This window comes from Triturus cristatus, chromosome 10 (genome assembly GCF_964204655.1).
Source record: "Triturus cristatus chromosome 10, aTriCri1.1, whole genome shotgun sequence".
NCBI classification, from domain to species: Eukaryota; Metazoa; Chordata; class Amphibia; order Caudata; family Salamandridae; genus Triturus; species Triturus cristatus.
In genome coordinates, this window is record NC_140593.1 from 1224692867 (window position 1) to 1224716705 (window position 23839).

Here is a 23839-nt window from a genome sequence, read left to right on the forward strand (position 1 = left end):
AGTCGAGCCCGCGGGGCCCGAAGGCGCGCCGGCAGGCGTCGACGGCGGAGCCAGGCCCCTCATGGCCGAGAGGAAGGCACTGATCTCCGCCGGAGTCACGTCAGTCCCAGGGACCGGTGGGTATCGGGACAGACACGGCTCCTGCAGAGCCGCGGGGTGGTACCAACTGGACCCTCGACCGAGTTGCGCGACCGGCAAGGGGAGTCCAAAGAGCGGTGTCGTCTTATGGACTTCTTACCATGCTTCGACTTACCCCAAAGACTTGGAACCCGACGAGCGGTGATGGTAGCTGTGGCTCCGCGACCGGTCCTTCGACCTCCTCCTGGACCGGGACCACGAACGGCACGGAGCCGAGTGTCGGAGCTCGAGAAACTTGCGGGACCACTCCCGCCTAGCCTTCGAAGTCAAGGCCTGGCAGTCGAGGCACGACTCTGCATTGTGGTCGGCCCCCAGGCAGTAAAGGCACCGGCGGTGGTGGTCCGTCACCGACATCAGTCGGTGACAGGAGTCACAGGCTTTAAAACCAGGCATCCTATCGGCACCAGTTCGAGTCGAGTAGACAAAAGAGTCCAAAAAGTTTTAGTCAAAAAGTGACTAAAGGGGTAAGCTCTTCCCAGGTCGGCGCTCCCTGGTGCGGAAAAAAGAGGAACTGACGTCAGCGTGCGAGGGCGGCGTCTAAGTACTCCGATGACGTCATTCCGGCGCACGACACCGATGACGGACGCGGAGCCGCAGACAACGCCTAGCGACGCGCAAGGGGTATTGCTGACGAAAAATCTTTCCGGATCCAGCCTGACGCCTGGGGATATTCTAAGGTGAGGAATCTAACTAATGTGTTTCTTTCAGATTTGCACATTCATTTGCTGATAGCTAGAATGCAGCCATGAAATCTATGCCTATGGTATTTTCATTGTTAAATACTGACCCCGCAACTTGTGTGTCATCTGCATTTGAGGTAAGGGTGAGACGTAAGGATTTAATCTAAATTGCCAATGCTATAACATATACGTTGAACAACGTTGGGCTAAGCGAGGATTCGTGTGGGACCCCGCATGGCAGAGAGAAAGGTTTGGAGACAAAATGATTAAGAGCTACGGGTTGCTCTCTACCAGCAAGAAAAGAGCTCAACAGGGCAAGTGCCTTTCCTTTGATCCCTATGTCCCTTAAACACTCATCCAAAATCTTATGGTCGAATGTTTCGAAGGGGCCAACAGACCGAGGAGAACCAGGGCTGCGGTTCCTCCCCTATCCAATGCGGCCCCTCATCTCCTCAGTTACCTTAATTAAGGCAGTCTCAGTGCTGTGTTCAGGTTGGAACACAAACTGAGTTGGGTCATCTTGTATAAATTGTTTCAGCTGTTGATTCAACACTTTTTAAACTATTTTTGCAGGTAACGGAAGGCGAGAGGTAGGACGATAGTGGTTAGGTTCTGTAAGATTCAGCCTAGGCTTTTTAATAAGGAGGAGAATGGAGGCTTTTCTTCACTGTAAGGGGAAATATCCAGTCATGAACATAGAATAAAAAATAAAAAATATTGGTAAGATTAGGACTATTAACTCCGGAACAAGTTTGATCACTGAAGGGGGGCAGGGATCTAGTGGAGAACCAGATTTTGCTGTTTGAATATATATTTCTATCTGCTCCGAAGTGATGGAAGAGAAGCCTGTGAAGGTCACTTGTTCAGAGTCTTCCAAGAGATACTTTTTTTCAATGGGCATTGAATCTTTGTCTGAATCAAATTTATTGCAAATCTGTTCAACTTTGTCCAGAAAGAAATGTGCAAGCGAGTCACTAAAAGATTTACTGCTGGTTGCCACGTTACCTGGTAAAGTAGTTAATTTTGTAACTATCTGAAATAGTCCGTTGGAAGAATTTTTTGCGGACTCAGTTTGCTATGTATAGTAGCCATATTTTCTTTTGTCAATAAGGTTTTGTAATTAGCCACTTTTTATTTATACTTTTCTTTTTCACGTCTGCAATAATGCAATCACCATTTACTTTCCGGTAGCATGATTAAACAACCACCAACCACTGGAAGGAAAATAACTAACTTTTTAGCGGCATTCTGAACACAACTACTTCATCCACCACACACCGGGCAGAGGAAGGTTGTTCCATGGTTTCGTTGCTAAATAAGAAAAGGCATTGCCAGCAGTCGCTTGAGCGCCCGGCTCCGTCGGCCCTTGGCCTCGGACTATCATCCTGATTCCTATCCTTGCCGATTTTCGAGGTGCAACGCGTGCGACGACGCGCTGACTGCGCCGCCGCTTTCCCGAAGTCTTAGCCCGCCCGGATGCCGGAGTTTTTGGTGCCTTTGTTCCCCGCCCTGGACCCTTGCTCTACTGTGGCCTCGGCCGGCCCCCTGGAATCGTTGCAGTCACCGGACCCGCTGGTACGAATCTGAGCCCGAGGTCCCGATCCCGCCTCACGCCACGCACGGTCGCCAGAAGAGCCGGGAGAGAGACGCCCGGACACCTCCTGTACCCTGCATCTGATGGGCTGGAGCCAGAGGGTAAGCCCCGGTGTGGTGGGTCTCCTACCCCGCTCTGTGGACCACGCTGTAGAAGGCTGCAGACCCCCTTCTTCTATGGTCTAGTCGGCTGCAAAGAGAGCCTGAGGGAGGGGAAGAGACTGCTGGCTTTCACCTGTTGCGGCGCAGACCTGTTGGGAATTGCCTCCTTGTCACAATCCCCCCCCTGGCCACGGTACCGTTCAACGGTAAAACATGGCGCTGATTGCCTGCTCGCTGCTGGGGGGTGACGCTCCGGTCTCGCCCGCTGCCCGCTTCGCCCTCCCTCTACCAGACTCCTGCTCCCCAGTGCCGTCCCGGATTGCTGCCGTTGGGGGGACGCAGCCTCCGCTGACATACGGCTCCGTTCTGGCTGCCCTGCGGGACTTTCGTCTGCAATTGTGTGTCGGCTTGCAAACGCTGAGTGAGCGGTTCGACTCTACACTGTCTGCTGCGGGCCGTGAGCGCCCCGTTTGTGATCAACAAGACGTGAGTCTGCCAGTGCTGTGGTCCTCCTGCGGGGAAGCAACGACTGGGTATAACGGTGCTACACCGGTGTCTGCATTTGGCTTTCCCGGCGCTCAGGATCAATCGCTCTCCTGCTCAATGGCAGATACTTTGTTTCCCCGGTCATTGCTGCCTGCTTTGTTGTTGCCTGCCTCACCGTGCCCGCAGGAGTTTCCAGCTGAACTACACCTGGCGACCTCGAGGAACTGTTCACGGTGGCCTACGACTCCTTTTATGTGGAACTCATGTACTTTACAAGCCAGGTCTGGATTTTGTATGGTGTGCAAGGGGACCTCAATAGATGATCGGCGGCCATTTTGTGACTCTACTTCTCCATCTTCTCCCAAGTGGCCATATTGTCTTTGTCTGTTCGGGATGCGGGGCATTCACGAGGGGGCGGGTCTAATCGTACGCCCGCGATCGGGCCAGGGCTAGATTACTTTCTATCATCATGGCTTCACGGCCGGGCTGGACTGGGACTGGAATTGTCTACTTATGTTGTGCGCACTCGTCGCGATCTGTCTGCCTTCATTTCCGTGGTGTTGCATGCTATCTTCCCACGACCGCCTTTGGGTGTAGTGGGGTTTCAGTGTGTGGAGGCTTGGTTGGCCGGTGGTGTCGGGCGCTCCTGAGGATACGTGGGCTCCTCCCCGCCTCCTTTCTTCTTTCTTCTCTTAGTTTCTTTACTCTATTCCTACTTTCTCTCTCGTCTATATTTCGGGTTCATTGGGCGACAGGCACTATGCTGGGGGGGGGGGTAGGCCATAGCCTCCGCATTGGTGTAGGGTGGGGGGGTAATTTACTGTTTCTTTTTTAGTTCTATGGGCCTCTTTCTTTCATGTCTCTGCGCTATACTTGTTTCGATTCGGGGTCCGGGTGTGGGGTGGATTGAGTGGGGGCGGCTTTTAGGGGGTGCGTATTTACTACTGTGTTGATCCTGTTGTCTAATTGCATCGCCTTACTGTATGAGAATTTCTATGGCTGTTTTAATGATGCTGCTGCTCTCCAGTGTATGAAGCCGACTTGCGGACTCGAATCTCCTTGTCTCTATCCTTTACTGACTTTTTTCCCGATAAAATTTTTTTTTTTTTTGAAAACCTTAAAATTAACCTTCACTTCTCCTTCCCCCGGTGTCAAGGATCCCTCCAGTGTATGAATCCTGAATCGTTGCTAACCTTGACCTTGACGCACAGGGGATGTATTGTTTGTCTCTGTGCTCAACCGTATTGTGGCCGGCCTGATGGTTGTAGGCCCGTATTTGTTCATTTACTATGCACAAATAAAGGTTTTTTTAAAAAAAAAAAAAAAAAAAAAAAAAAAGAAAAGGCATTGCCATACCTTCTCTTTAGTCTAAAAGTTGGGAGCTGAAAAAGCCTAGCTTTACTTGATCTTAAATTTCTAACCAGGTTGAAGTGATGGCATCAGTCTATTAAATATTTAGGCACCAGCTCATGATATATTTCATGAACTTAAGTTAAGGATTTAAACTGGATGGGATTGTGTGCTGGCAACTAGTGTAAAAGTCTAAGATGGCCTGAGGATCGGCTGCTTGGCTCAGATACGGTCATCAATGTGCTCTCATCGTTGACACTGGCTTTGGAGTTGACATGGGCATGAGTGCTAGTGTCAACTGTGTCTTACGTGCCAGCTTTGAGTGGGTCTAGCCTTGCCAGTGGCTTTGGGCTCCATGGAGCCCTATAGCCGAGACGGGTTGACTACCTTGAGCAGGTCCTTTTTCAGATCTGAATCTTTCACCGGGTACTGACCGAAGTCCGAAGATGGCAGAAGCCCTGGCGGAGGCAATGCTCTGTGCGCGAGACTCAACACAAGACCTCCTCTGGAGCAGTTCTCTGCCCCGGCATGCTGAATTTTGTGAGGCTTGGAGCAATGGGGCATACTGTACTTACGGCCTAAAGAATGGCCTTCAGTCACGTTCTGCAGGTCTTGGGGGTCAGTAGAGATTGCTCTTCTTTGTCTTGGTCGAGTCACTGGAGGAAATGGCTTCCAGGCGAATGTAACTTGGTGCTGAAGAATGCTGGAAAGGCCGGCGTCCTCTTTCCTCTGCGCTGAACATTATCTTGTTGGCCAAAGAGGTTGGCAGTATTGCCGGCGGACTGTTGGTGCCTTCAAGTCCTATGTGAGGCATGATTCACAAGAGGCGTTGTCATGGTCCAGGAAGACGATGAGTTTACAAACCCCAGGATGATTCGACCATGGTACTTCGCGTGGCAACAGGTGCAATTCTAAAAGGGTGTCTTGTTCCACCACCCTGTAAGGATCCATATTCACCCGTGCTGAAGTTTGATGGAGGGCACGCGGCCTTGGAAGTGCACAGCGACAACGAAGTTTGAGGTGTCAGTCTCTTGGAGTCGGTCTCCAGAGGGTGTTGATAAAGGGAAACATGGTCGAAAAATCCGGTTCTTCCAATGTTGAGTGTCGAGTTTTAACAAGTGGCCCAAATAAACCTGAGGTAAACTAAATACTTACCTTTGGTAACACTCTTTCTGGTAGAGACTTTATCTTACTGCAGATTCCTCACTTTTTGAATACTCGCCAGGTGTCAGACTAGATCCAGAAAATCATACCAAGTATCCCTGTGTGCTGATAGGTGGTGCCACATGGCTCCACACTGACATCACTCTGCTGCAGAGTTGATAAGTGGGACCCTATAAAGGAGCCATCCATGTGCGCTGACATCAGTTGCTTTCTGAACTATTTGCACCCAGAGACGCAGAATCCAAACTTTAGATTGCTAGATACCAGGGTGCAGATCTTGAACGGGGGCCTTTTTAAATGAGATGAGTCCAGTTCACAGAAGAGGGAGGATAGGAGGGTCGGTGAGGAATCTGCGGTTAGCTAGAATCTCTACCAGAAAGAGCATTACCACAGGTAAGCAACTTGTTCTTCTGATAGAGACTTCGAACCATAGATTCCTCACTTTTTGAATAGTTACCAAAGCAGTGTCTTCGATGTGGTGGGTCCGTGAACTGCCTCAAACCAAAAAGTAATGTTGGACCGTGCGGGCATAGTGCACTTTTTGACGGAAGTGACGTATGGATGGATACCCCCGTTGCTGCATGGCAAATGTCTAGGACAGTGTCAACACAGTGGTAGCAGTTGTTGCTCTAGTAGAGTGAACCTGTAAGACCTCTGGAGTCTGCGGTTAGGCCAATGCACATCAGATTTTAATGCACAGCACGAATTAGCTACAGATGGTCCTTTTGTGCACAGCCACCTCAGGTTTTCTGATACTATCAATATAGAAACTAAGGGCCCTTTTTGGATCTAATGAATGGAGTTTCTCCTCCTCCTCCTTAGAGGGTTGAGGTGAAGCAAAGAATGCTGGAAGGGTGATGGTCTGCCCGACATGAAATGAAGTCTCTACCTTCAGAAGGAAAGAGGCGCAACTCCGTAAATCCAGCTTATCTGGATAGAAGGTGGTGTAAGGTGGGTTGACGAGATGGTTTGTAACTCACTCACCCACCATGTCAGTGTTAAGGCCATGACAAATGATGATTTGAGGATGAGCAGTCGAAGAGGAGAGCAGTTGAGAGGTTGAAGGGAGCACACATGAGGAATAAAAGAAGCAAGTTCAAATCCCATTGGGTCAAAAAAACAGAGAAGGGTGATACATATACTGTAAACCCTTAAGAAAATGCATCACTATAAAGGAGTTAAACAATGAGGGTTGGCCGGTAACCGAGAAAAGGATGAAAGTGCCAGCTGCCCTTTAACGGTAGTCAATCTAATTCCTTGCTGGGGTAAGGACAACAGGAACAGCAACATTTCAAAGAGCTTAGCATGAAGAAGGTCAATCTGCTTGGTAGCACACTAGGCCACACATCGGTCCCACTTGCAGGCGTATACAGAATTCATTGAGGGACATGTGGCTGCCAAGATGACAACAACTTCAGGAGGAAGATCAAATGCACTCAGCTGATGCTCAATCTTCACGCATGGAGGTGGAGCGTGTGCAGGTTCTGCTGCGAAAGGAGACCCTCCCAAAGGGGCGGCCTCATTGGAGGACAGATGCTCATGACCGGGAGTTCTGGATACCACACTTTCATTGCCAAATTCGGTGCCACTAGGATGACTTAGACTGGGTCACTCCTGGTCTTCTTTAGAACTCAGGGCAGAGGAGGTATCAATGGAAAAGTGTACAGAAGTCCAGAATTCCACTCCACACAGAACGGGTCTCCAAGCGAAAGAAGTCTTGCAAACTCCAACATGCAAAAGTGCTGACCTTGCGCGTTCTCTGTATTGGTGAAAACATCGAGTGAAAGTTCTCCCCATTCGCACAACAGTCCCTTCACCACCTCCAGATGTAGCGAACATTCATGCTCTGCGAGGTATTGACCCTGATGTTGAGCGATCGAGCCAGGTGGCAAGCTACAAGCCATGCCTAGAAGCGCAGTGCCTCCTCGCACAAGTCCACAATTCCACTCTGCCCTACTTGTTGTAGAACCACATGGCAGTGGTGTTATCTGCAAGTGCCTGTCCCATCCTCACCCTTGATGGAAGAAAGTAAAGCTTTTAACACCAAGACTTCCAGCAGACTGAAGTGGAGACGAGCATCCACCGGAGACCAGCGGCCTCTAAGTGCCACATCCCAAATGTCCACCCAGTCCAGGAGCAAGGCATCCGTTGCCACTGTCCGCTCCGGGTAGGGTGAGGGGTCAGCTGTCGACCCAGTCATGGTCCATCAGTCACAATTAAAAATCTTGTGAAGTCTCCTCCAAAATCTGGACTTGTTCAAAGATATCTCAGGTCTCTATGGAGAGCTCGCATATGCCATCTGGCATGCTTTACTAACAGAATGCAGAAGCCCATCATTCCCAGCAGCCTCCGAGCCATACTCGCTGAGATCCAGATCAGAAGTTGAAATATCAGGATCGTAGCCCGAATCCACTTGTCTCCCTTTTCCATGGTAGAGGCGTAAAACTGCACCATGTGCAGAATGACTCTGATTAAAGGGAGTGTCAAGTGTGTGCCATAGTCTGAAGGTGGGTTATGACAGCCTAGAGCGTGCTGGGCCTTCCACATCGCTTGAGTAGAATGTGCCTCTGGGACTAAACAGCTTTCAGCCCCCGAGATTCCACTGCACTGTTGGTTAACCCCGACTGAAGCCAACAACCCCTCCTGGATGTGGTGACACTAGTTGACTGCACCAAGATGTCTAGTTCCTCTCCCTCCCCAGGTGCTTTGCTACAAGCAGAGTCTCTGCCCTCTACGACGACTCTGAAAGGTTCCTTCTGGGGATGTCACTCACACAATCACAAGTATCTTGCCACACGCTCCTCCTCCTTCCCTGCAGCAGGTTCCCACTCAATGCAGGCGAGAGAGGGGGAGGAGGACACCTTCTAGGCAGTGAAAAGCTGCACCACAAGAAGAACAAAAATGTTCAGATGCCTGTAAGCTTTCATTGTAAATGAACATGTATTTGTAGAGCATGTGTTCACCAGTGGGTGTCCTGGTGCTGAATAACAGTAGTGAACAGTAGTGAACTGTTACCCAATGCAAGGGTACTCTTTTATCCTCAATGAAAGGTTGAATGGACCTGCTGGGATTGAAAGCTGTGCCAATGGGCGGTACAACACAGATCCCTTAGTCCACCAAGTAACAAACACAGGTACTGGGTTAGTGCCATCCAATCGGACAGCACAATAGACACAAATGACAAAGCAGACGCAACACGAAGCTCCAGTCAAGTTTGCCCAGAGACCTCTCAAGCTTGACCAGGCTGTTGATCCGAGACACTTTCTAAGCGTCCCCTACCACAGGCTGATGAACATGTGATGCTGCAGTCCTAACTTCCCCAGCAAGCGGTGGAGGTATGATGACTTGATCATAAGGGTTTTCCTTGTTATCTCAGGGGTGGAGCATGCCAGCAATATTCCAGTACCAGTGGTTTACCTTCACTGGACTCTTCATTACACTGGTCTCAACAAACTGCTTTTCCTCAAGTCACAGGCTCCAGTATGAAGGATGTCTCGGACCATTCAGACCATGAAACTCAACAGAAGAGGCATGCTAACTGGAACACCACTTTGTCATTACGTAGTCATCCCTCCGTTCGGTTTCATTCTTGTCCACCTCTAGCACTAGGATCAGGGACAAATGACAGCTGAAATTGATCGACACCCAAAGGACTTCAAAGAAGGCTTGGTACCAGTCACTACCTGTCCAACACATACTGCTAGTGCTGCTAACAACACCAAGTACATTTTTTGGTCACAGAACAGCCATTTTAGAAGGGAGTGTTGTGTTGAACCAGGACCTCCTTTTCCCCGGGTTATGCAGTACAGCTGTGGCGTCGGGGTTTTTCCAGGATTTGTTTAAGAGGCACGTTCTGTCTTTGGTCACCGATCAGCGATTACTCCTGGGGCAGATCTGGTGTGGGGCCTTAAGAAGAAGAATGTTTTCTCACAAGTAAGTAGATGCCTTGATGAAGTTGATGTCTTTGTGGATTTCAGTTCCATATTTACCATCCTCCTCGTACCGGCAGGAGAGAGGAGAACTCTCCCTCTTCTTCCCTCAACGTCTCAGAGTTTGGTGGTGCTACAGGAGAAAGCTAAAAATGCTCGATCAGCTCAGATCTTCAAGGCCATTGCTTAAACCTGGAGCCAATGAAGCTCTCAGGTGACTCAATAGCTAAATATCTCCTCACGAAGTGAGTATCATGCTCTGAAGAGAGGCCAGCGAATCTAGCTGTGCCCAGAGCACCATCGGCTCACAGTAAGCTCTGTGAGGCTAAATGTTGGGAAGATGTTCGAAGCAGTTTTCCTCTTCAAAAGTATTTCCACACTTCATACACGACAACAAAATCAATAATCAGTTGTGCTTAGAAAGCACCCCTTCAGTAAAAGAGCACGTCTTCAGTCTTTCACTCCTGCAAGCTGTGCAGAAACTGTGGCCAGATTTTCATGGATAACGACATCTGTGATTTGAGAAGGAGTATGGAGGGCACTGGGCATATACATAATTCCAAGGAGACCAGAGCTGTAACGAAACTGTGGTTGTCAAATGGATTTGTGGAGACAGAATGATCATCAACAATGTTGATGGCAAGGTTTTTGCAGTCGTTGATGGTGCTGTTTACAAATAGATTGAGATCCCATGATCGGGTAGGTCATCAATAAAGAACAGTACCTAAAAAGGAGCGGTACAAAGGGTGATGGGAGGAGCGCTTACAAACAGTCGAGACCACTGACAATCGCATCACTTTTATCCAGAATCTAAAACAACTGCTTCAAATCGCTTCGAGTGGCATTCCGACCCTTCGTTTTAGCCTATTGTGCCACTACAGACAGAGGCCCATCTTGTGCAAATCAGAACTGACCCTCATCGGACAGTCCATCCTGAACAGCCAGGAGAGCACCCCTCCACAAGGGTGGCACAAGCAACCCCGGAACGGTTTCGGCCTTATTATGCAGTGTGTTGCACATATGCGATTGCTGAATGTGGTGGGAGTGGAAGGGACCAGAGTCATATGAAGAACGTGAAACGAATGCCTGCTGTTTTCATTGTATGTGGATCAGTAGAAGACAGTGGTTTCCCTGTAGACCGTCTCCCTCTCATACTGGTGTGAGACCCTGCATGCCTTTCTTCCGCAGTCCTTCGAGGATTAGAATTGAGAAACAAAGTTGGACTTCGGCTGGCACAGGCCCAAGGCCACTCGAGTCCTAACCAGGTGAAAAGATAGTAACTAAAGGGACCCCATTGTAGTCTCACAGAGGGACACTCGCCCTGGGCAGCTTCAAAACATTTAAGAGACAGAATGCATAAAGAAGAACTGCCGGCCCCACCTGTCAGGCAATTACCAACCAGTTGGAACGAAGGGGCATCAGGTTCACAGAGCGCAACAAAGAATGGAACAGCATGGGACGTCCAGTCACTCATTTCCACACCTCATTCTTCAGAACTCCCATTCGAGTTTCAATGGGATGGACAGGTAGGATATTTTGAACAATGTGGTAAAATGTCACTGCACTAGTACAAAACAGTCCATACTGTGATCGACAGCACAAGTCAGATACAGCATACATCCCACCCCTAGGGGGTGACAAACCAAGCAAGGCTTCAAAAGCCAAACTATCCCTGTGGAATTGACACAGTGATCACTCAAGACTGCAGGCAGCGGAGCTATCCCTTGGGTTACAAACAGTGTGAAGCTCTGCTTCAGACCATCGATAGCAAAGAAATGTCTACAGTTCCACTGATAACATGATCCACACTTACACTGTAGCGTGGTCCACAGAGTTATGAGCACCTCACAGACGTATGTCTAGGTCAGCAGAACCATATCTTACATTACATACAGCTTACAGGTTCACATTTAAGTTAAATGCATAAACAGCATCTGCATGAACAGTGTACTCTGCAGGCTTCTTTATGATGGTACACGTAAACACAAGTATAAACATATGTGTGCAAAAGGCAGGGGTTCTGTGAGCCTGACCCGGAGTTTGACGTCTAAAACCCACCTCCCCAGCAGACACTTACCTGGGTTTCCTGGGGGGCCGGAGCGGAACTTACTGCAGAGGTGTAAAGTCCCAGAGGGAAAGAAGAGATAGCAAACAAGGAAGGGGAAAAAGAGAGAAAGAAGAAGAAGGAGAAAAATAAGGAAACAGAAGCAAAAGAGCGGTTCTGTACAACAATAATACATGAAACAGCATTTGCTGATAAGGGTAAAAGGAACAACCTTCTAGAACACCAGTAAACGGAATATCCAAGTACAATAAAGAGTGAAAGAATAACACTCCCACAGTTTAGTGTAAATGCTTACTTCTTAAAATACTAAAAATCATCTACTAACCTGCAAGCCTGGTCCTCCTGCTGTAGTATATTTGTCATGTGCTTAGGTGAATTTTCCGTTAGTGTCACTGCGGCAGTACTGGACAATGTTGTCTTGCGATTAACTATAGTTACAACTGAACAAACTAAATGCAACCGATGAAAGCACATTACAAGAATCCATTACCTAAAGAGATTCTAGGGATATACTTGGCTCACTTAAGAATTAGGTGTAGAGGCAGAAATAAATCAACTAATGCTCAACACACGGAGTTAAGTGGTGCCCAGTATGTAGCTCAGCACACTGTGCGGACAATAACCTAGAAGAATAAGATTTGCTTTCTGGTAACAGCATCTGGCACATGCAATAATCCTTCTGCTATGCAAGTATTTGAGCAGTCCTTTACTGTGGTAACATTATCAAACCATACACAAAGCAACCTTGTTTATCTGACGTCTTACATCCTGGAAGTATACCAGTTCAGGGCCCCATGAGAACATCAACAATAAAGAGATGGTTGTTTCAGACCCCAGATGTAACACAATGTGAAACTCGGAATTTCCTTTGAAAGGAATCCTGGAGATGCAGTGACATCATCGTTGTCCTTATAACAGAGTGAACAAGGTCACTCGACGGACAGAGGTTGTAGATCTATTGCCTCGTTTCCGAGGCTACAATACTATCATGGACGTTTCCACGCAAGAAGAAAATGTGAACACACAGAGAGAACTACACGGCTCTCCTAAATATCTGCCAACAGATGAGCACTTTCTAAATAACTTAAAAATGAAGGTTCCTATCTGGGCGCCCACACAGATTCTGTTAAACACCAAGTTGTGATATTCACCGAGGAATATGAGCTTATTGCTTTTAGGACTTCATTGCAATTCAGTGGAAAGTGAAATGCCAAAATTGTAAACCCGCCAGAGCTAGACGACTGGTTTCGTAAATGCCTGACTGTGATGGAAAGTTTTGTTCTGCCTATGATGAGGAATGTCTGGTTTGATTAATAATTTCATATGATGTGGTTAGGAATACCTAATCTGTTTGGAATGCAGTGGGTCCTCACTGAGATCCAGGACTGAGGCTGGAACTTCGGAATCATAGCCCGAATATCCTGGACTATCAGTCCCAGGTAATAGGCACAAAACTGCACCGGGTCCAGAATGGCTCAGATAAAATGAGAGTCTGAGAAGGAGTCAGAAGTGACTTTGGCACGTTTATAGTGAACTCCGATGATATTGGGATGTCCGTCGTAGTCTAACGGCAGGCGACGATTGCTGGGGGGGGGGGGGGGGGGAGGGGAGGGATAGCCTGCCTTCAGCAGCCAGTCGTCGAGGTAAGGGAAGACTCGGCCACCAGACCTTCAAAGATGATGTGCGACCACTGTCATAAGCTTTGTGAACACTCGAGGGGCACTGGTGAGGCCAAACAGAAGCACAGCAAACTGAAAATAATCTTGGCTCACCGTGAACCACAGATGTCGCCTCTGGGCCTGCAAGACGGGAATTTGAAAATAAGCATCTGTAACAAAGAGGCTCTTTATATACTGCACCAAAGTAAGGTACAGTGTGCACAGAGTCCACAGTCCCCAGAGGTTTGGCAGAGGCTAAAGTTCGATATAACGTTACTCTCTAAAGTGGTAGCTTGGTCGAGCAGTAAGGCAGTATCAGAGGACAGTGTAAAGCATTTGTTGTACACGGTCAGCAAATGGTCTCACACACTCAATAACTGAACTCTAGGCCAATGGTTTTGTATATAAAAATATATAGTGGTTTTATTTTAGAACCACAAGTAGGTATCAAAATACTTTCTCAGAATGAGATGCTCTTGTTGAATACTTTCAATAAGCAATAGACTTTTAAATGCAATAGTTACAGTTGTTGCAATAGGCAACACAAGTTAAACACAATTATAACATTGAGCTCAATGGGAATCTTTAAGTAAATGCAATATCAATTACTTTGCATAGGTTTTTCTTACTCAGGGCTGGATCCTGGATTCAGCCCTGGTGCATCTCCTGTAAACAGTTGAAAGAGATCGTTTTTGTTACACAGGCGATTTTTAAGGAATATTTGTATGTTTCAAAAATCGACACTTAGAAGAATTTCTGGCAAAAACCAGGCAATGTTATCCTATGGAGGAAAGTTTGGTTATCGGAAAATCACAGTTCTAATTACTTCGTAGGGTCAGTGCTGGGCACAAAGATCCAGCACTGGGATCAGTCCTGGTAGCAGGTGAGAAATTTCGTTTTTGTTGATCGGGTGATTTTTAGTGAATATTTCAAAGTTTCAAAACTCGACACTTAGAGGAATTTCCAAGTGAAAACCAGTCAATGTTACCCTAAGGAGAAAATGGGAGTTATCGGTTTTCAGGTAAGTACTCGACTGGCAGAGTTAAGGTTCTGGGGTAAGACTCAGGGGTCTCCCAGGGTCAGGTAGGTACAGTCGTTACACCCTCAGCGGCACAGGGGCAGCCGGGTGCAGAGAGAGTAGGCCCAATGTTAGCAGGGGGCCTTTGGGTGTTGGCTGCTATCAGGCAGACCACGCGGCTGTGGGAGCGGAGCTCCTGGTCACTTACACAGGGCAAGTGGGGAAGTAGAATAGAACAGATGCTGCACTTCCAGTGGCACTCGGGCAGCCGAGTGCAGGGTGCTTTTGAGCTATCGGGCGCTCAATGGATTTCAATGGGAGAGCTGTGTGATGAACAAAGGCTGCAAGCTCGGGGGCGGAGATTCTTAAGGTGCGACCACCACTTCAAGAGGTAAGTTGTGGAGCTGTAGGTTAAGTAGGCACCCAGGAGTTGGGCACTGGGAGCCGTCTTTTGGCGTCGGGAAATCTTATCCTCTGCTGGTCGCGGTTGGGGGGGTCCCTGGAGTTGAGGCTGCAGGCGTAGTCAGGAGCATCGAAGAGAGTCCTTGGGTGCTGGATTCTTGGTCACAGACGCCGGGGGGACGTCCTCGTGGTCTTTGTTCACTCAGGCACAGGCCGGGCTCAGCGGGTGCAGAGTGTGCTGGATTCGCGGTTCCTGGCTTGGCAAAAGGGGTTGTCGCTGTTTGAGCAGAACCACTGCTCATGGGAGTCCCAGTCTTTGGATGAGCAAGGCAGCCTGGTCCTCTGGGGTTTTCGAGGATGCTGACCACAGGAGACTGGGGTTTAGCAGGAGAAGTTTCGCGGGTCGACAGGCCTGTAGGGCTGGGGCTAAGTCAGTTGGTGTTGTCCTCTTGTTAGCAGCTGCACGGCAGGTCTTCTTTCTTCTTGTTTCAGAATCGGGATCTGAGGAAGGAAGGTTCAGGGTACCCCTAAATACTAAATTTAGGGGCGTTACAGGTAGGGAAAGGTCAGGGACCAATGGGTCCCTTTCATGTGGTGAGTACACCCCCTGTCCTCAAGATGGCGAGAGCCCGGAGTCGTGCTTCACCTCGCCTCCCACACCTGAGGGGTGGGGTTGGCAGAGGCTGGCAAACCCCCTTTCCTCCCTTGGGTTTTCCCACCAGTCTTCCCGTGAGAGTGGGGGTCAGAACCGGTGGGGACCAGTTGCTGAGTACAGCAAGTGGTCTGGGGAGGCTCACAAAGGCAGCATGTCTTTGAAGCTTCCCCTGCCTATCCTGGGGGAGGAGGCTTGGCACCTCGCCCCAGGAAGTGCATTGTTGCAGGCTCACAAGAGCAGATGGCTCTCTACCCAAGGGGCCAGCAACCTGTCTGCTGGGTGGCAGCCTCTCAGTCAGGACACTAGTTGTCGGTTAGTTTCAGGGGGCAACTCTAAGTTGCCCTCTGTCGTGCATTTTACATTAAATCCCACACTGGCATCAGTGTGGGTTTAATGTGCTGAGAAGTTTGATATCAAACTTCTCAGTCTTCAGTGTAGCCATTATGGTGCTGTGGAGTTGTCTGTTTTGTTCTGCACCAAGACACTCATCCTGCAAAGGCAGTGTGTGTGTGTCAGGGTACATGGCCTCTAAGGGTGGCACAATAAGTGCTTCAGCCTTTAGGGGCCTTCTCTGGTCACAGGGCCCAGGGTACCTACGGTACCATTTACCAGGGGCTGACATGTGGTCAGAGATGCCAATTGGGTTTAGGCTTCAATACACTTTTAGGGAAGGAACACAGGCCCTGGGCACCTGATTGGCAGGAGCCCAGGGCACACTCAGTCAAAGTACATCAGCAATTCAGCAAAAAGTTGGGGCATACCATGCAAGAAAGATGGCACTTTCTCACAGCATCCTGCAGGCCAAACCCACCATCCAGTCGCCAAAGTCGAGAGAAGACAAGACCCGAGCCAAGTTGAGCATCTTGAATTTGTCCTTTCGCAGGAAGGCACTGGGAGGGTGAAGGTTTAGAAGCGTGCAGTGGTCTCCATCCTTTTTCTGCACCAGAAAGTAAAGGGAATAACAAACATGACCTACTTCTGACGTCTGTAACCTCTCTATGCCTCCTTTGGCAAAAGGAGCTTGCACTTTCAGTTGTAAAAGGGACAGATGATCCTCGTCAACCGTTCTAGGGACAGTGGCAAGGACGGAGGGCTTTCCAAGAATGAAAGTGCGTAAGTCCACTGAACGATCTGTAAGACTCACTTGTCCGAGGTGATGGCTTGCCACTCTGGCAGAAAGTGCTTGATCCAGCCACCTATTGGGTGGCTGTGTGTCGCTGAGGACGCTCTTAGGAGACTTAGAGGCTGCAGCAGCTGGAGGGGCAGTTGAGAGGACAGCACACTGCATCTGGTGTCTGTGTGGCCTGTAGGACCATCAGCCGCACCACTAAAGGGCTGAGTGCTCTGCTATGCAGGAGGTAGTTGCTGACGGTGCTGGAAGCCTCTACCGAAGCCACGTAAAGGGCCAAAAAAAAAGAAAGCGTCTCATGTGGTGCAGTTGACAAGCTCCGGGTACGCGCTGTAGACCTACTCTCTTAAAACCGCTCAAGCACAAAATCAGTCTTGTTATCAAAAAGTCAGGAACCGTCAACGGGCATGTCCAAGAGGCTGGACTGAACATCCGTAGAAAACCCAGTGGACCGCAACCATGTGTGCCAGAGGAGGGCCACACGGGAGCCAATGGCTCTGCCTAACGATTCGGTTGTATCAAGGCCACAGCGAATAGTAAACTTGACGGCACCCTGCTAGTGAAAGAATGTGTGGCACTTTCTTAGAAACAATCGGAAGGATCTGGATCACTGAATCCCATAAGGCATGGGTGTAAAGACGCAGAAAATCACTAATCACAAGACAAAGCTGGTAGGTGAGAACACACAGTCCAAATGTGTCAATCTGTTTTAACTCCTTATCAGGAGGAGCTGCAGGGAAGGCATTAGACTTAACATTACTACATAATGCCTATACCACCAGAATCTCAGGACTAGGGTCGTGAGAAAGCCGGGGTCTTCCGGTACAGTGCAATGGCGAAGGGCTATCTGTCGGTTGGCCAGGGGTTCAGTACTAGGACTGCCCCAGATTCCTAAAAGTGCGTTCATAAGAGATTCGATAAATCGGAGGAGAGGCTCACAACTAGTTTGGCCTGGCTGAAGGACTTCTGTTAGAACTTTGGTCTGGACTTCTTGAGTGGGCATCAGGACGTCAAGGATTTCTGCAGCCCTCCTCATCACCACTGGATGATGACCACCTAGAGGAGAAATCAAGACAGTGTCTGGCGATGTGGCTAGGTCACTTGTGTCTCGAAGATCATCATACGAACTGCCATACTGGTATGGTTTGGCAATTTAGTCCCTGCATTATAACATTTGTTGTCGAAGTCCGTGCCAAATACGTCTTGAAGAAACTATGCCCTCCATGTGGCAGAGGGACAGTATCAGTTTTGGAGGGATTGCCTGGATTGGAAGGAGTAAGTGGCATCGAGATTGGTCGCGGATGGGGTGGGCAATGCAATGTCTCGGATTCGGACAGTACTATGGACTGGCCATGATCATTGGAGAAGTCGGTATCAGCGTTGATGGATCGCACTCTAGTGTAAAGAGTGGCACCAGAGGCGGATCAGGTACTGAAGCCGGTACGGATCTAGAAGCTGATTTAGAGCGTCCAACTAGTGTTGAGGGAGGCCCCACCAGAGGAGGCCCAGCTGGGTGGCCTCTTGCATCTATGGGGTCTGAAGAAGCGCTAGGGGAGAGCCGGCTTCACAAATATGTTAAGTATTGCCTTGTGGAATTCCAAGATCTGATGTGGAGCTGCCCTGGGCCAAGGAAATGTTCGCTGCCGAGGGGCAGATACAGGGTCAGGAACAGGCTCTGCAGAATGACAATGAGGGATTCCTTAAGGGCACCATGACAACCACGCCTTCTCTCTGGACTCAAGAGTGGCATGACAGAGTAGAAGCCCTCTTGGACGTCTTATTGTTTTTCTTGGCCTTCTTCAAGACTGGGACCTCGAAGACATGTTGCAGGAATGGGGCCATGGGACTGGGATCTCCTCCGTGACTTCGACCGACGTGTGGTCATTCCGTAACAGGCGACAAATACCTTTTCCTCTCTTCCCAGATAGCCTTGAGGTGCATCTGGGCACGGTCGCTCCAGGCTGCAGAGTAGTGGGAAGACCCCAGACACCACAGACCGATCAAGTGGGGATCAGAATCAGACATCGGTCTTTGACATTCCCCACATGGTTTTTAGCTTTGTTTTGTTTGGGGACATTCCTTTGCACAATGAAAGAAAAATGTGAAAAAAGTTCTTGAAAAGTTGGAGTAAAATGACCAGGGTTAGTTCTGGATCCGCACCGACAGGCATGGAAAGAAAGGAACGGATGTCAGCACACATAGCTGGCACCTATAGACGTCTCCACACATCACATTAGGTGTGAATGACGTTGCCACAGAGTGGCATGTGCCACCTCTTGGTAGGCATGGATACTGCTTCAAAGTTTTCCAGATCCAGTCGGACACCTAAGGTATATTCTAAGGTGAGGAATCTGGGTTCAAACTCTATCAGAAGGAATATGCTACTTACCAGTATGCATCTGTTCTTGGCATGTAGAGCTGCAGATCTACACACTTTTGCATAGATCGCCATCTAGTGTTAGGCCCGGATGTTTGCAGTTGTTTTTCCTCTTGGAAAGTCTTTGGAAGTCACGAGGTCGGTGACTCCTCCTTTGGATCGTATTGCGCATGGGCCTCGGCTCCATCCTCAGATTGTTTTTCGCCAGCAGGGAAAGATGGAGCGTAGTAACAACAGTGAAGAAACCCATGTGTGTTGTATCTAAATAAGATAGACTGGAACAGATACAGGTAGCCGGGGAGGCGGGTGGGCGTGTGTAGATCTGCAGCTCTACATGCCAAGAACAGATGCATACTGGTAAGTAGCATATTCCGTTCGAGGCATATGAGCTGCAGATTACACACTTTTGCATAGACTATATAGCAGTTCCCCAACCCTAGCGGCGACCACCGGTATCTGTTGCAGTGGTTTGAAATAATGTTTTTAGTACAGCCTGGCCCACACTAGCTTGCTGCTTGGTTTGCACATCTACACAATAGTGTTTAGTGGAAGTGTGCGGTGTTGACCATGTAGCTGCTTTGCAGATATCATCTAATGGAATGTTCCCTAGAAAAGCCATAGAAGCCCCTATCTTCCGTGTAGAATGGGCATTAGGGGGAACGGATAGCGTTCGTTTTGCTTTGTGGAAGCAAATCTGGATGCATTTTACAATCCACCTAGCTATCCCTGATTTTGAGATGGGGTTGCCCTTGTGTGGTGGAGAGAAAGAGATAAACAGTTGTTTGGTCTGTCTGAAAGGTTGTGTTCTTTGTATATAGTAAAGTAAGGCTCGTTTGACATCTAGCATGTGTAGAGCTCTTTCTGCAACGGTCTGAGGTTGCGAGAAAAATACTGGTAATTCTACCGATTGGTTTAGGTGAAAAGGGGAAATGACTTTAGGTAGGAATTTTGGGTTCGTACGGAGAACAACCTTGTTCTGGTGCATTTGAAGAAAAGGTTCTTGTATTGCAAGTGCTTGTATCTTACTGACCCTTCTAAGGGAAGTGATGGCTACAAGGAAAGCTGTTTTCCATGTGAGAAATTGCAATTCGCATTTATGCAAAGGTTCGAAGGGAGGCCCCATCAGCCTTGTGAGAACGATATTTAAGTTCCACACAGGTGAGGGTGGTACTCTGGGGGGAATTATTCTTTTTAGGCCTTCCATGAAGGCTTTAATGGCAGGTACTCTGAAAAGTGACAGGTGCTGCCTGTTCTGTAGGTAAGCTGCAATTGCTGCGAGGTGTAGCCGAATGGAGGTATAGGCTAGATTACACCTTTGTAGGTGGAGTAAGTAGCATATGATGTGTTGTATAGACACGTCTAGAGGATTGATTGTGTTGTTATGGCAATAAACCACAAATCTTTTCCACTTGGCAGCGTAGCAGGCTCAAGTGGTAGGACGTCTAGCTTCTCTGATGACGTTCATACAGTCAGGGGGAAGGTTTAGGTATCCAAATTCTAGGATTTCAGGAGCCAGATCGCAAGGTTGAGCTGAGCTGGGTCGGGGTGTCTGATCTCTCCATGGTTCTGGGTTAGGAGGCATGGTGAGAGGTGTAGCTTTTGGTGTGGTACTACTGAGAGTTCCAGCAGCGTCGTGTACCACGTTTGTCTGGCCCATGTTGGAGCTACTAGGATCAGTGTGAGGGAATGCTGTTGTAGCTTTCGCACCACTAATGGAATTAGTGGGAGAGGTGGAAAAGCGTACGCAAATTTGCCCGACCAGTTCATCCATATCGCATTTCCTTTGGACAATGGGTGTGGGTATCTGGCGGCGAAGCTTGGGCATTTTTTGTTTTCGTGGGTGGCGAAGAGGTCTATCTGTGGGTGCCCCCACATTTGAAAGAACGGATGAAGAACCTGTGGGTGAAGTTCCCACTCGTGGATCTGTTGTGTCTGTCTGCTGAGCAGATCTGCCACGGTGTTTTGGACTCCTGGGACGTGTTGGGCCAGGAGAAAGATTTTGTGTGGAATTGCCCATCCCCATATGCTCTGTGCTAATTGAGAGAGCTGTGGAGAGTGTGTGCCGCCTTGTTTTTGAATAGAATACATGGTCGTCATGTTTGTGCGAATGAGGACTGCCTTGCCTGAAATCCGTGGTTGAAAGGACTTTAGGGCTAGAAAGATTGCTAGTAACTCCAGATGGTTGATATGGAGTAACTTTTGCTGAGTCGTCCATGTGCCCTGCACTGTGAGATGGAATAGGTGAGCTCCCCAGACGGAGAGCGATGCGTCTGTTTAGTATTATTTGTGGAACCGGGTCCAGGAACGGCCGACCTTTGGAAAGGTTTGTGGTGTTCCACCACTGCAGAGAGCGATGGGTGCGACCGTCTACCAACACCTGATCTGTCAGTTGCCCCAGGGCCTTGTTCCATTGGCGCGCTAAGCACTCTTGGAGTGGACGCATCTGGAGTCTTGCGTGAGGCACTATGAAAATGCAAGAGGCCATCATCCCTATCAGTTGCATAAACACTCTTGCTGGAAGGGAGTGTTGAAGTACAAATTTTTTGTCGCAAAGCCTGAATGCTTGCAATCCTGGCCGGATTGGGGTAGGCTATTGCTTTTGAGGTGTCTATGGTGGCACCGAGGTATTGTTTTATGTGGGCTGGTGTTAGCTGGGACTTTTGGTGGTTCACCGTGAAGCCTAATTGGTGAAGTAGTTGGATTGTAGTGGCGGTGTGGTGTACACATAGGATGTATGAAGTGGCTTTTATCAGCCAGTCGTCCAAGTATGGGAAGACGTGAATGTGCTGTCTTCTGAGGTGAGCCGCCACTACTGCTAGGCACTTGGTGAATACCCGTGGTGCTGTTGTGACTCCGAATGGGAGCACCTTGAACTGGTAGTGTTGTCCGTCCACTACAAATCTGAGGTACTTTCTGTGAGCATGGTGTACTGGAATGTGGAAGTATGCGTCTTTCAAGTCCAGTGTGGTGAGAAAGTCGTTCGCACCTGCTGAACCGTTACCATGTGAAAATGGTCTGAGTGTATGTATGTGTTTAGGGGCCAGAGATCTAGAATAGGTCGTAGAGTCTCGTCCCTTTTTGGTATTAGAAAATATAGGGAGTAGACCCCTAAATTTTGCTGATTGACGGGAACGTGTTCTATTGCCTGTTTTTTAGGAGGGAGATTACCTCCTGCTTTAGTAATGTGGAATGTTCTTGTGACATTGGACGTTGCCTGGGTGGAATGTTTGGGGGGGGGGGTTAGATGTTAATTCCAGGCAGTGTCCTGACCGAATAATTTGGGTCACCCATTTGTCTGAGGTGATGGTCTCCCAGACATGAAGGAAATTTTGAAGTCTGCCCCCGACCGGAGTGGTATGGTCTGGGGGGAGCGTGGGAAGTCATTGGGTGGGCGGTGTGGCAGAGCGGGCGGTATTTGTTTTGCCTCTGCCTTTATTATTGTTGCCCCCGTAGCCGCCTCTTTGATAGCCCCTTGTGAAGGTGGACGGAGTGGGGAATTTGTAGGAAGTGGACGCGTTATCTGAAGAGTAGCCTCTAGATGTACTCCGAAAGGAAGAGCGGCGAAAAGAGCGCCTAGGAGGGTGTGACTGTAGGGCTCCCATGGACTTCGCCGTATCGGTGTCCTTCATTTTTTCGAGGGCCTCATCTACCTTTGGGCCGAATAGGTGTTCCTGGTCAAAGGGATGATTCAGGATGCAGGCTTGTACCTCTGGTTTAAATCCTGATATTCTTAGCCAAGCATGGCGACGGAGGAGGACGCTAGTATTAATGGCCCTGGAGGCTGTGTCTGCTGCATCTAAGGCACAGCGTATAGAGGTGTTAGTGATTGTCTGACCCGCTTGAATTAATTCATTGGCCCTAGTTTTGTATCTTTCAGGGAGGTGGTGCATTATGTTTTCCAATTCATCATAATTTGCCCCATCGTATCTGGCCAATAGCGCTTGGGTGTTGGCGATACGCCATATATTGGCTGCCTGTGACGCAGTGCGCTTTCCTGATGCGTCCAGTAGCTTTGACTCTTTATCAGGTGGTGGTGCTTTGCCTGACGCCTGGGAATTTGATATTTTTCGTGCAGTGGAAACCACTAGGGAATTTAGTGGCTCTGGCCCTTTGATATAGGCGGGATCTGTGGGCGCAGCTTTGTATTTTTTTTCTATGCGGGGGTTAATGACCCTGGCCCTGACTGGTTCCTTAAAAACCTCTGGCGAATGCTTTACCACCCCCATAAGCATAGGTAGTATGGATGTAGACCTATGTGTGGTATCAAATGTGTCGAGGAGGAAATCCTCCTCCACTGGGTCAGTGTGCAACTCTACCCCGTGATAGTGTGCCGCCCTTTGAAGTAGATGGTGGAACCCTAATGAGTCTTCCGGTGAAGATGGCCTGGAATGGTAAAGGTCATCTTGTGGGACGTCGGGACTATCTGGGTTATTGTAGTCGTCCCATGGGTCTGGGGATCCTGTAGGGGTGGGGTCTTGGGGCACATCCCCTATATCGTGATATGGGTCCCCCTGATCATCATAGTCTGGAGACTGGGTCGGAGAGCGATGAGGTGGGGGTGGAGGGGGCGGAGGTGGAGAGGGTGGGGGAGGTGGAGGAGGTGGGGGGGTAATCTGAAAGGAGAGGTAGCAGAGTCCTTCCTCTTTGGAGGTGGAGGCGGAGCTAGTTTGTCCAAATGTCTCTTTTTGGAAGAGAGTGACAGATGCACAGTTTTTGGATCCCTGGTGAGAGTTTTTTGTAAGGGATCCGGTGTAAATAGTTCCTGTGACAATGGTTGGTCCGTCGGCGCCGAAGTTTTCGGGGCCGATGACTTTTTAGGCTTGTCCGTGCCAGTTTGCTTAGCACTGGGCTTGGGAACCTCCGATTTCTTGATCGGCGCCGAGACGGGTTTCGGCTTGGAAGTGTCGGTGCCGAAGGCCTTATGGGTTTTGGTTGGTACCGAAGATGGCGTCGGTACGGAAGCGCTGGGTTTCGACCCAGAGGGCTTCGGTGCGGAGCTCGGTGTTGAGGTAGAGGCTGGTTTCTTTTTTGGTGCCGAAGTGCGTTTCTTGGCGCTGCTGGCAGGCTGGCTCGAGCCCGAGCCGCCGGAAGGC

At 49.1% G+C, this 23839-nt stretch overlaps 1 protein-coding gene across 4 annotated transcripts in view; it reads right to left on the reverse strand.

The window, feature by feature from the left end:
- Positions 1-23839, reverse strand: part of SRPK3 (SRSF protein kinase 3) — a 192186-nt gene that overhangs the window by 60361 nt on the left and 107986 nt on the right. For all 4 annotated transcript variants that reach the window (XM_085629782.1, XM_085629785.1, XM_085629783.1 and 1 more), the window contains one exon: positions 11520-11551. In XM_085629782.1, coding sequence (XP_085485908.1) covers positions 11520-11551 — 32 coding nt within the window. The remainder of the gene's footprint in view (positions 1-11519; positions 11552-23839) is intronic.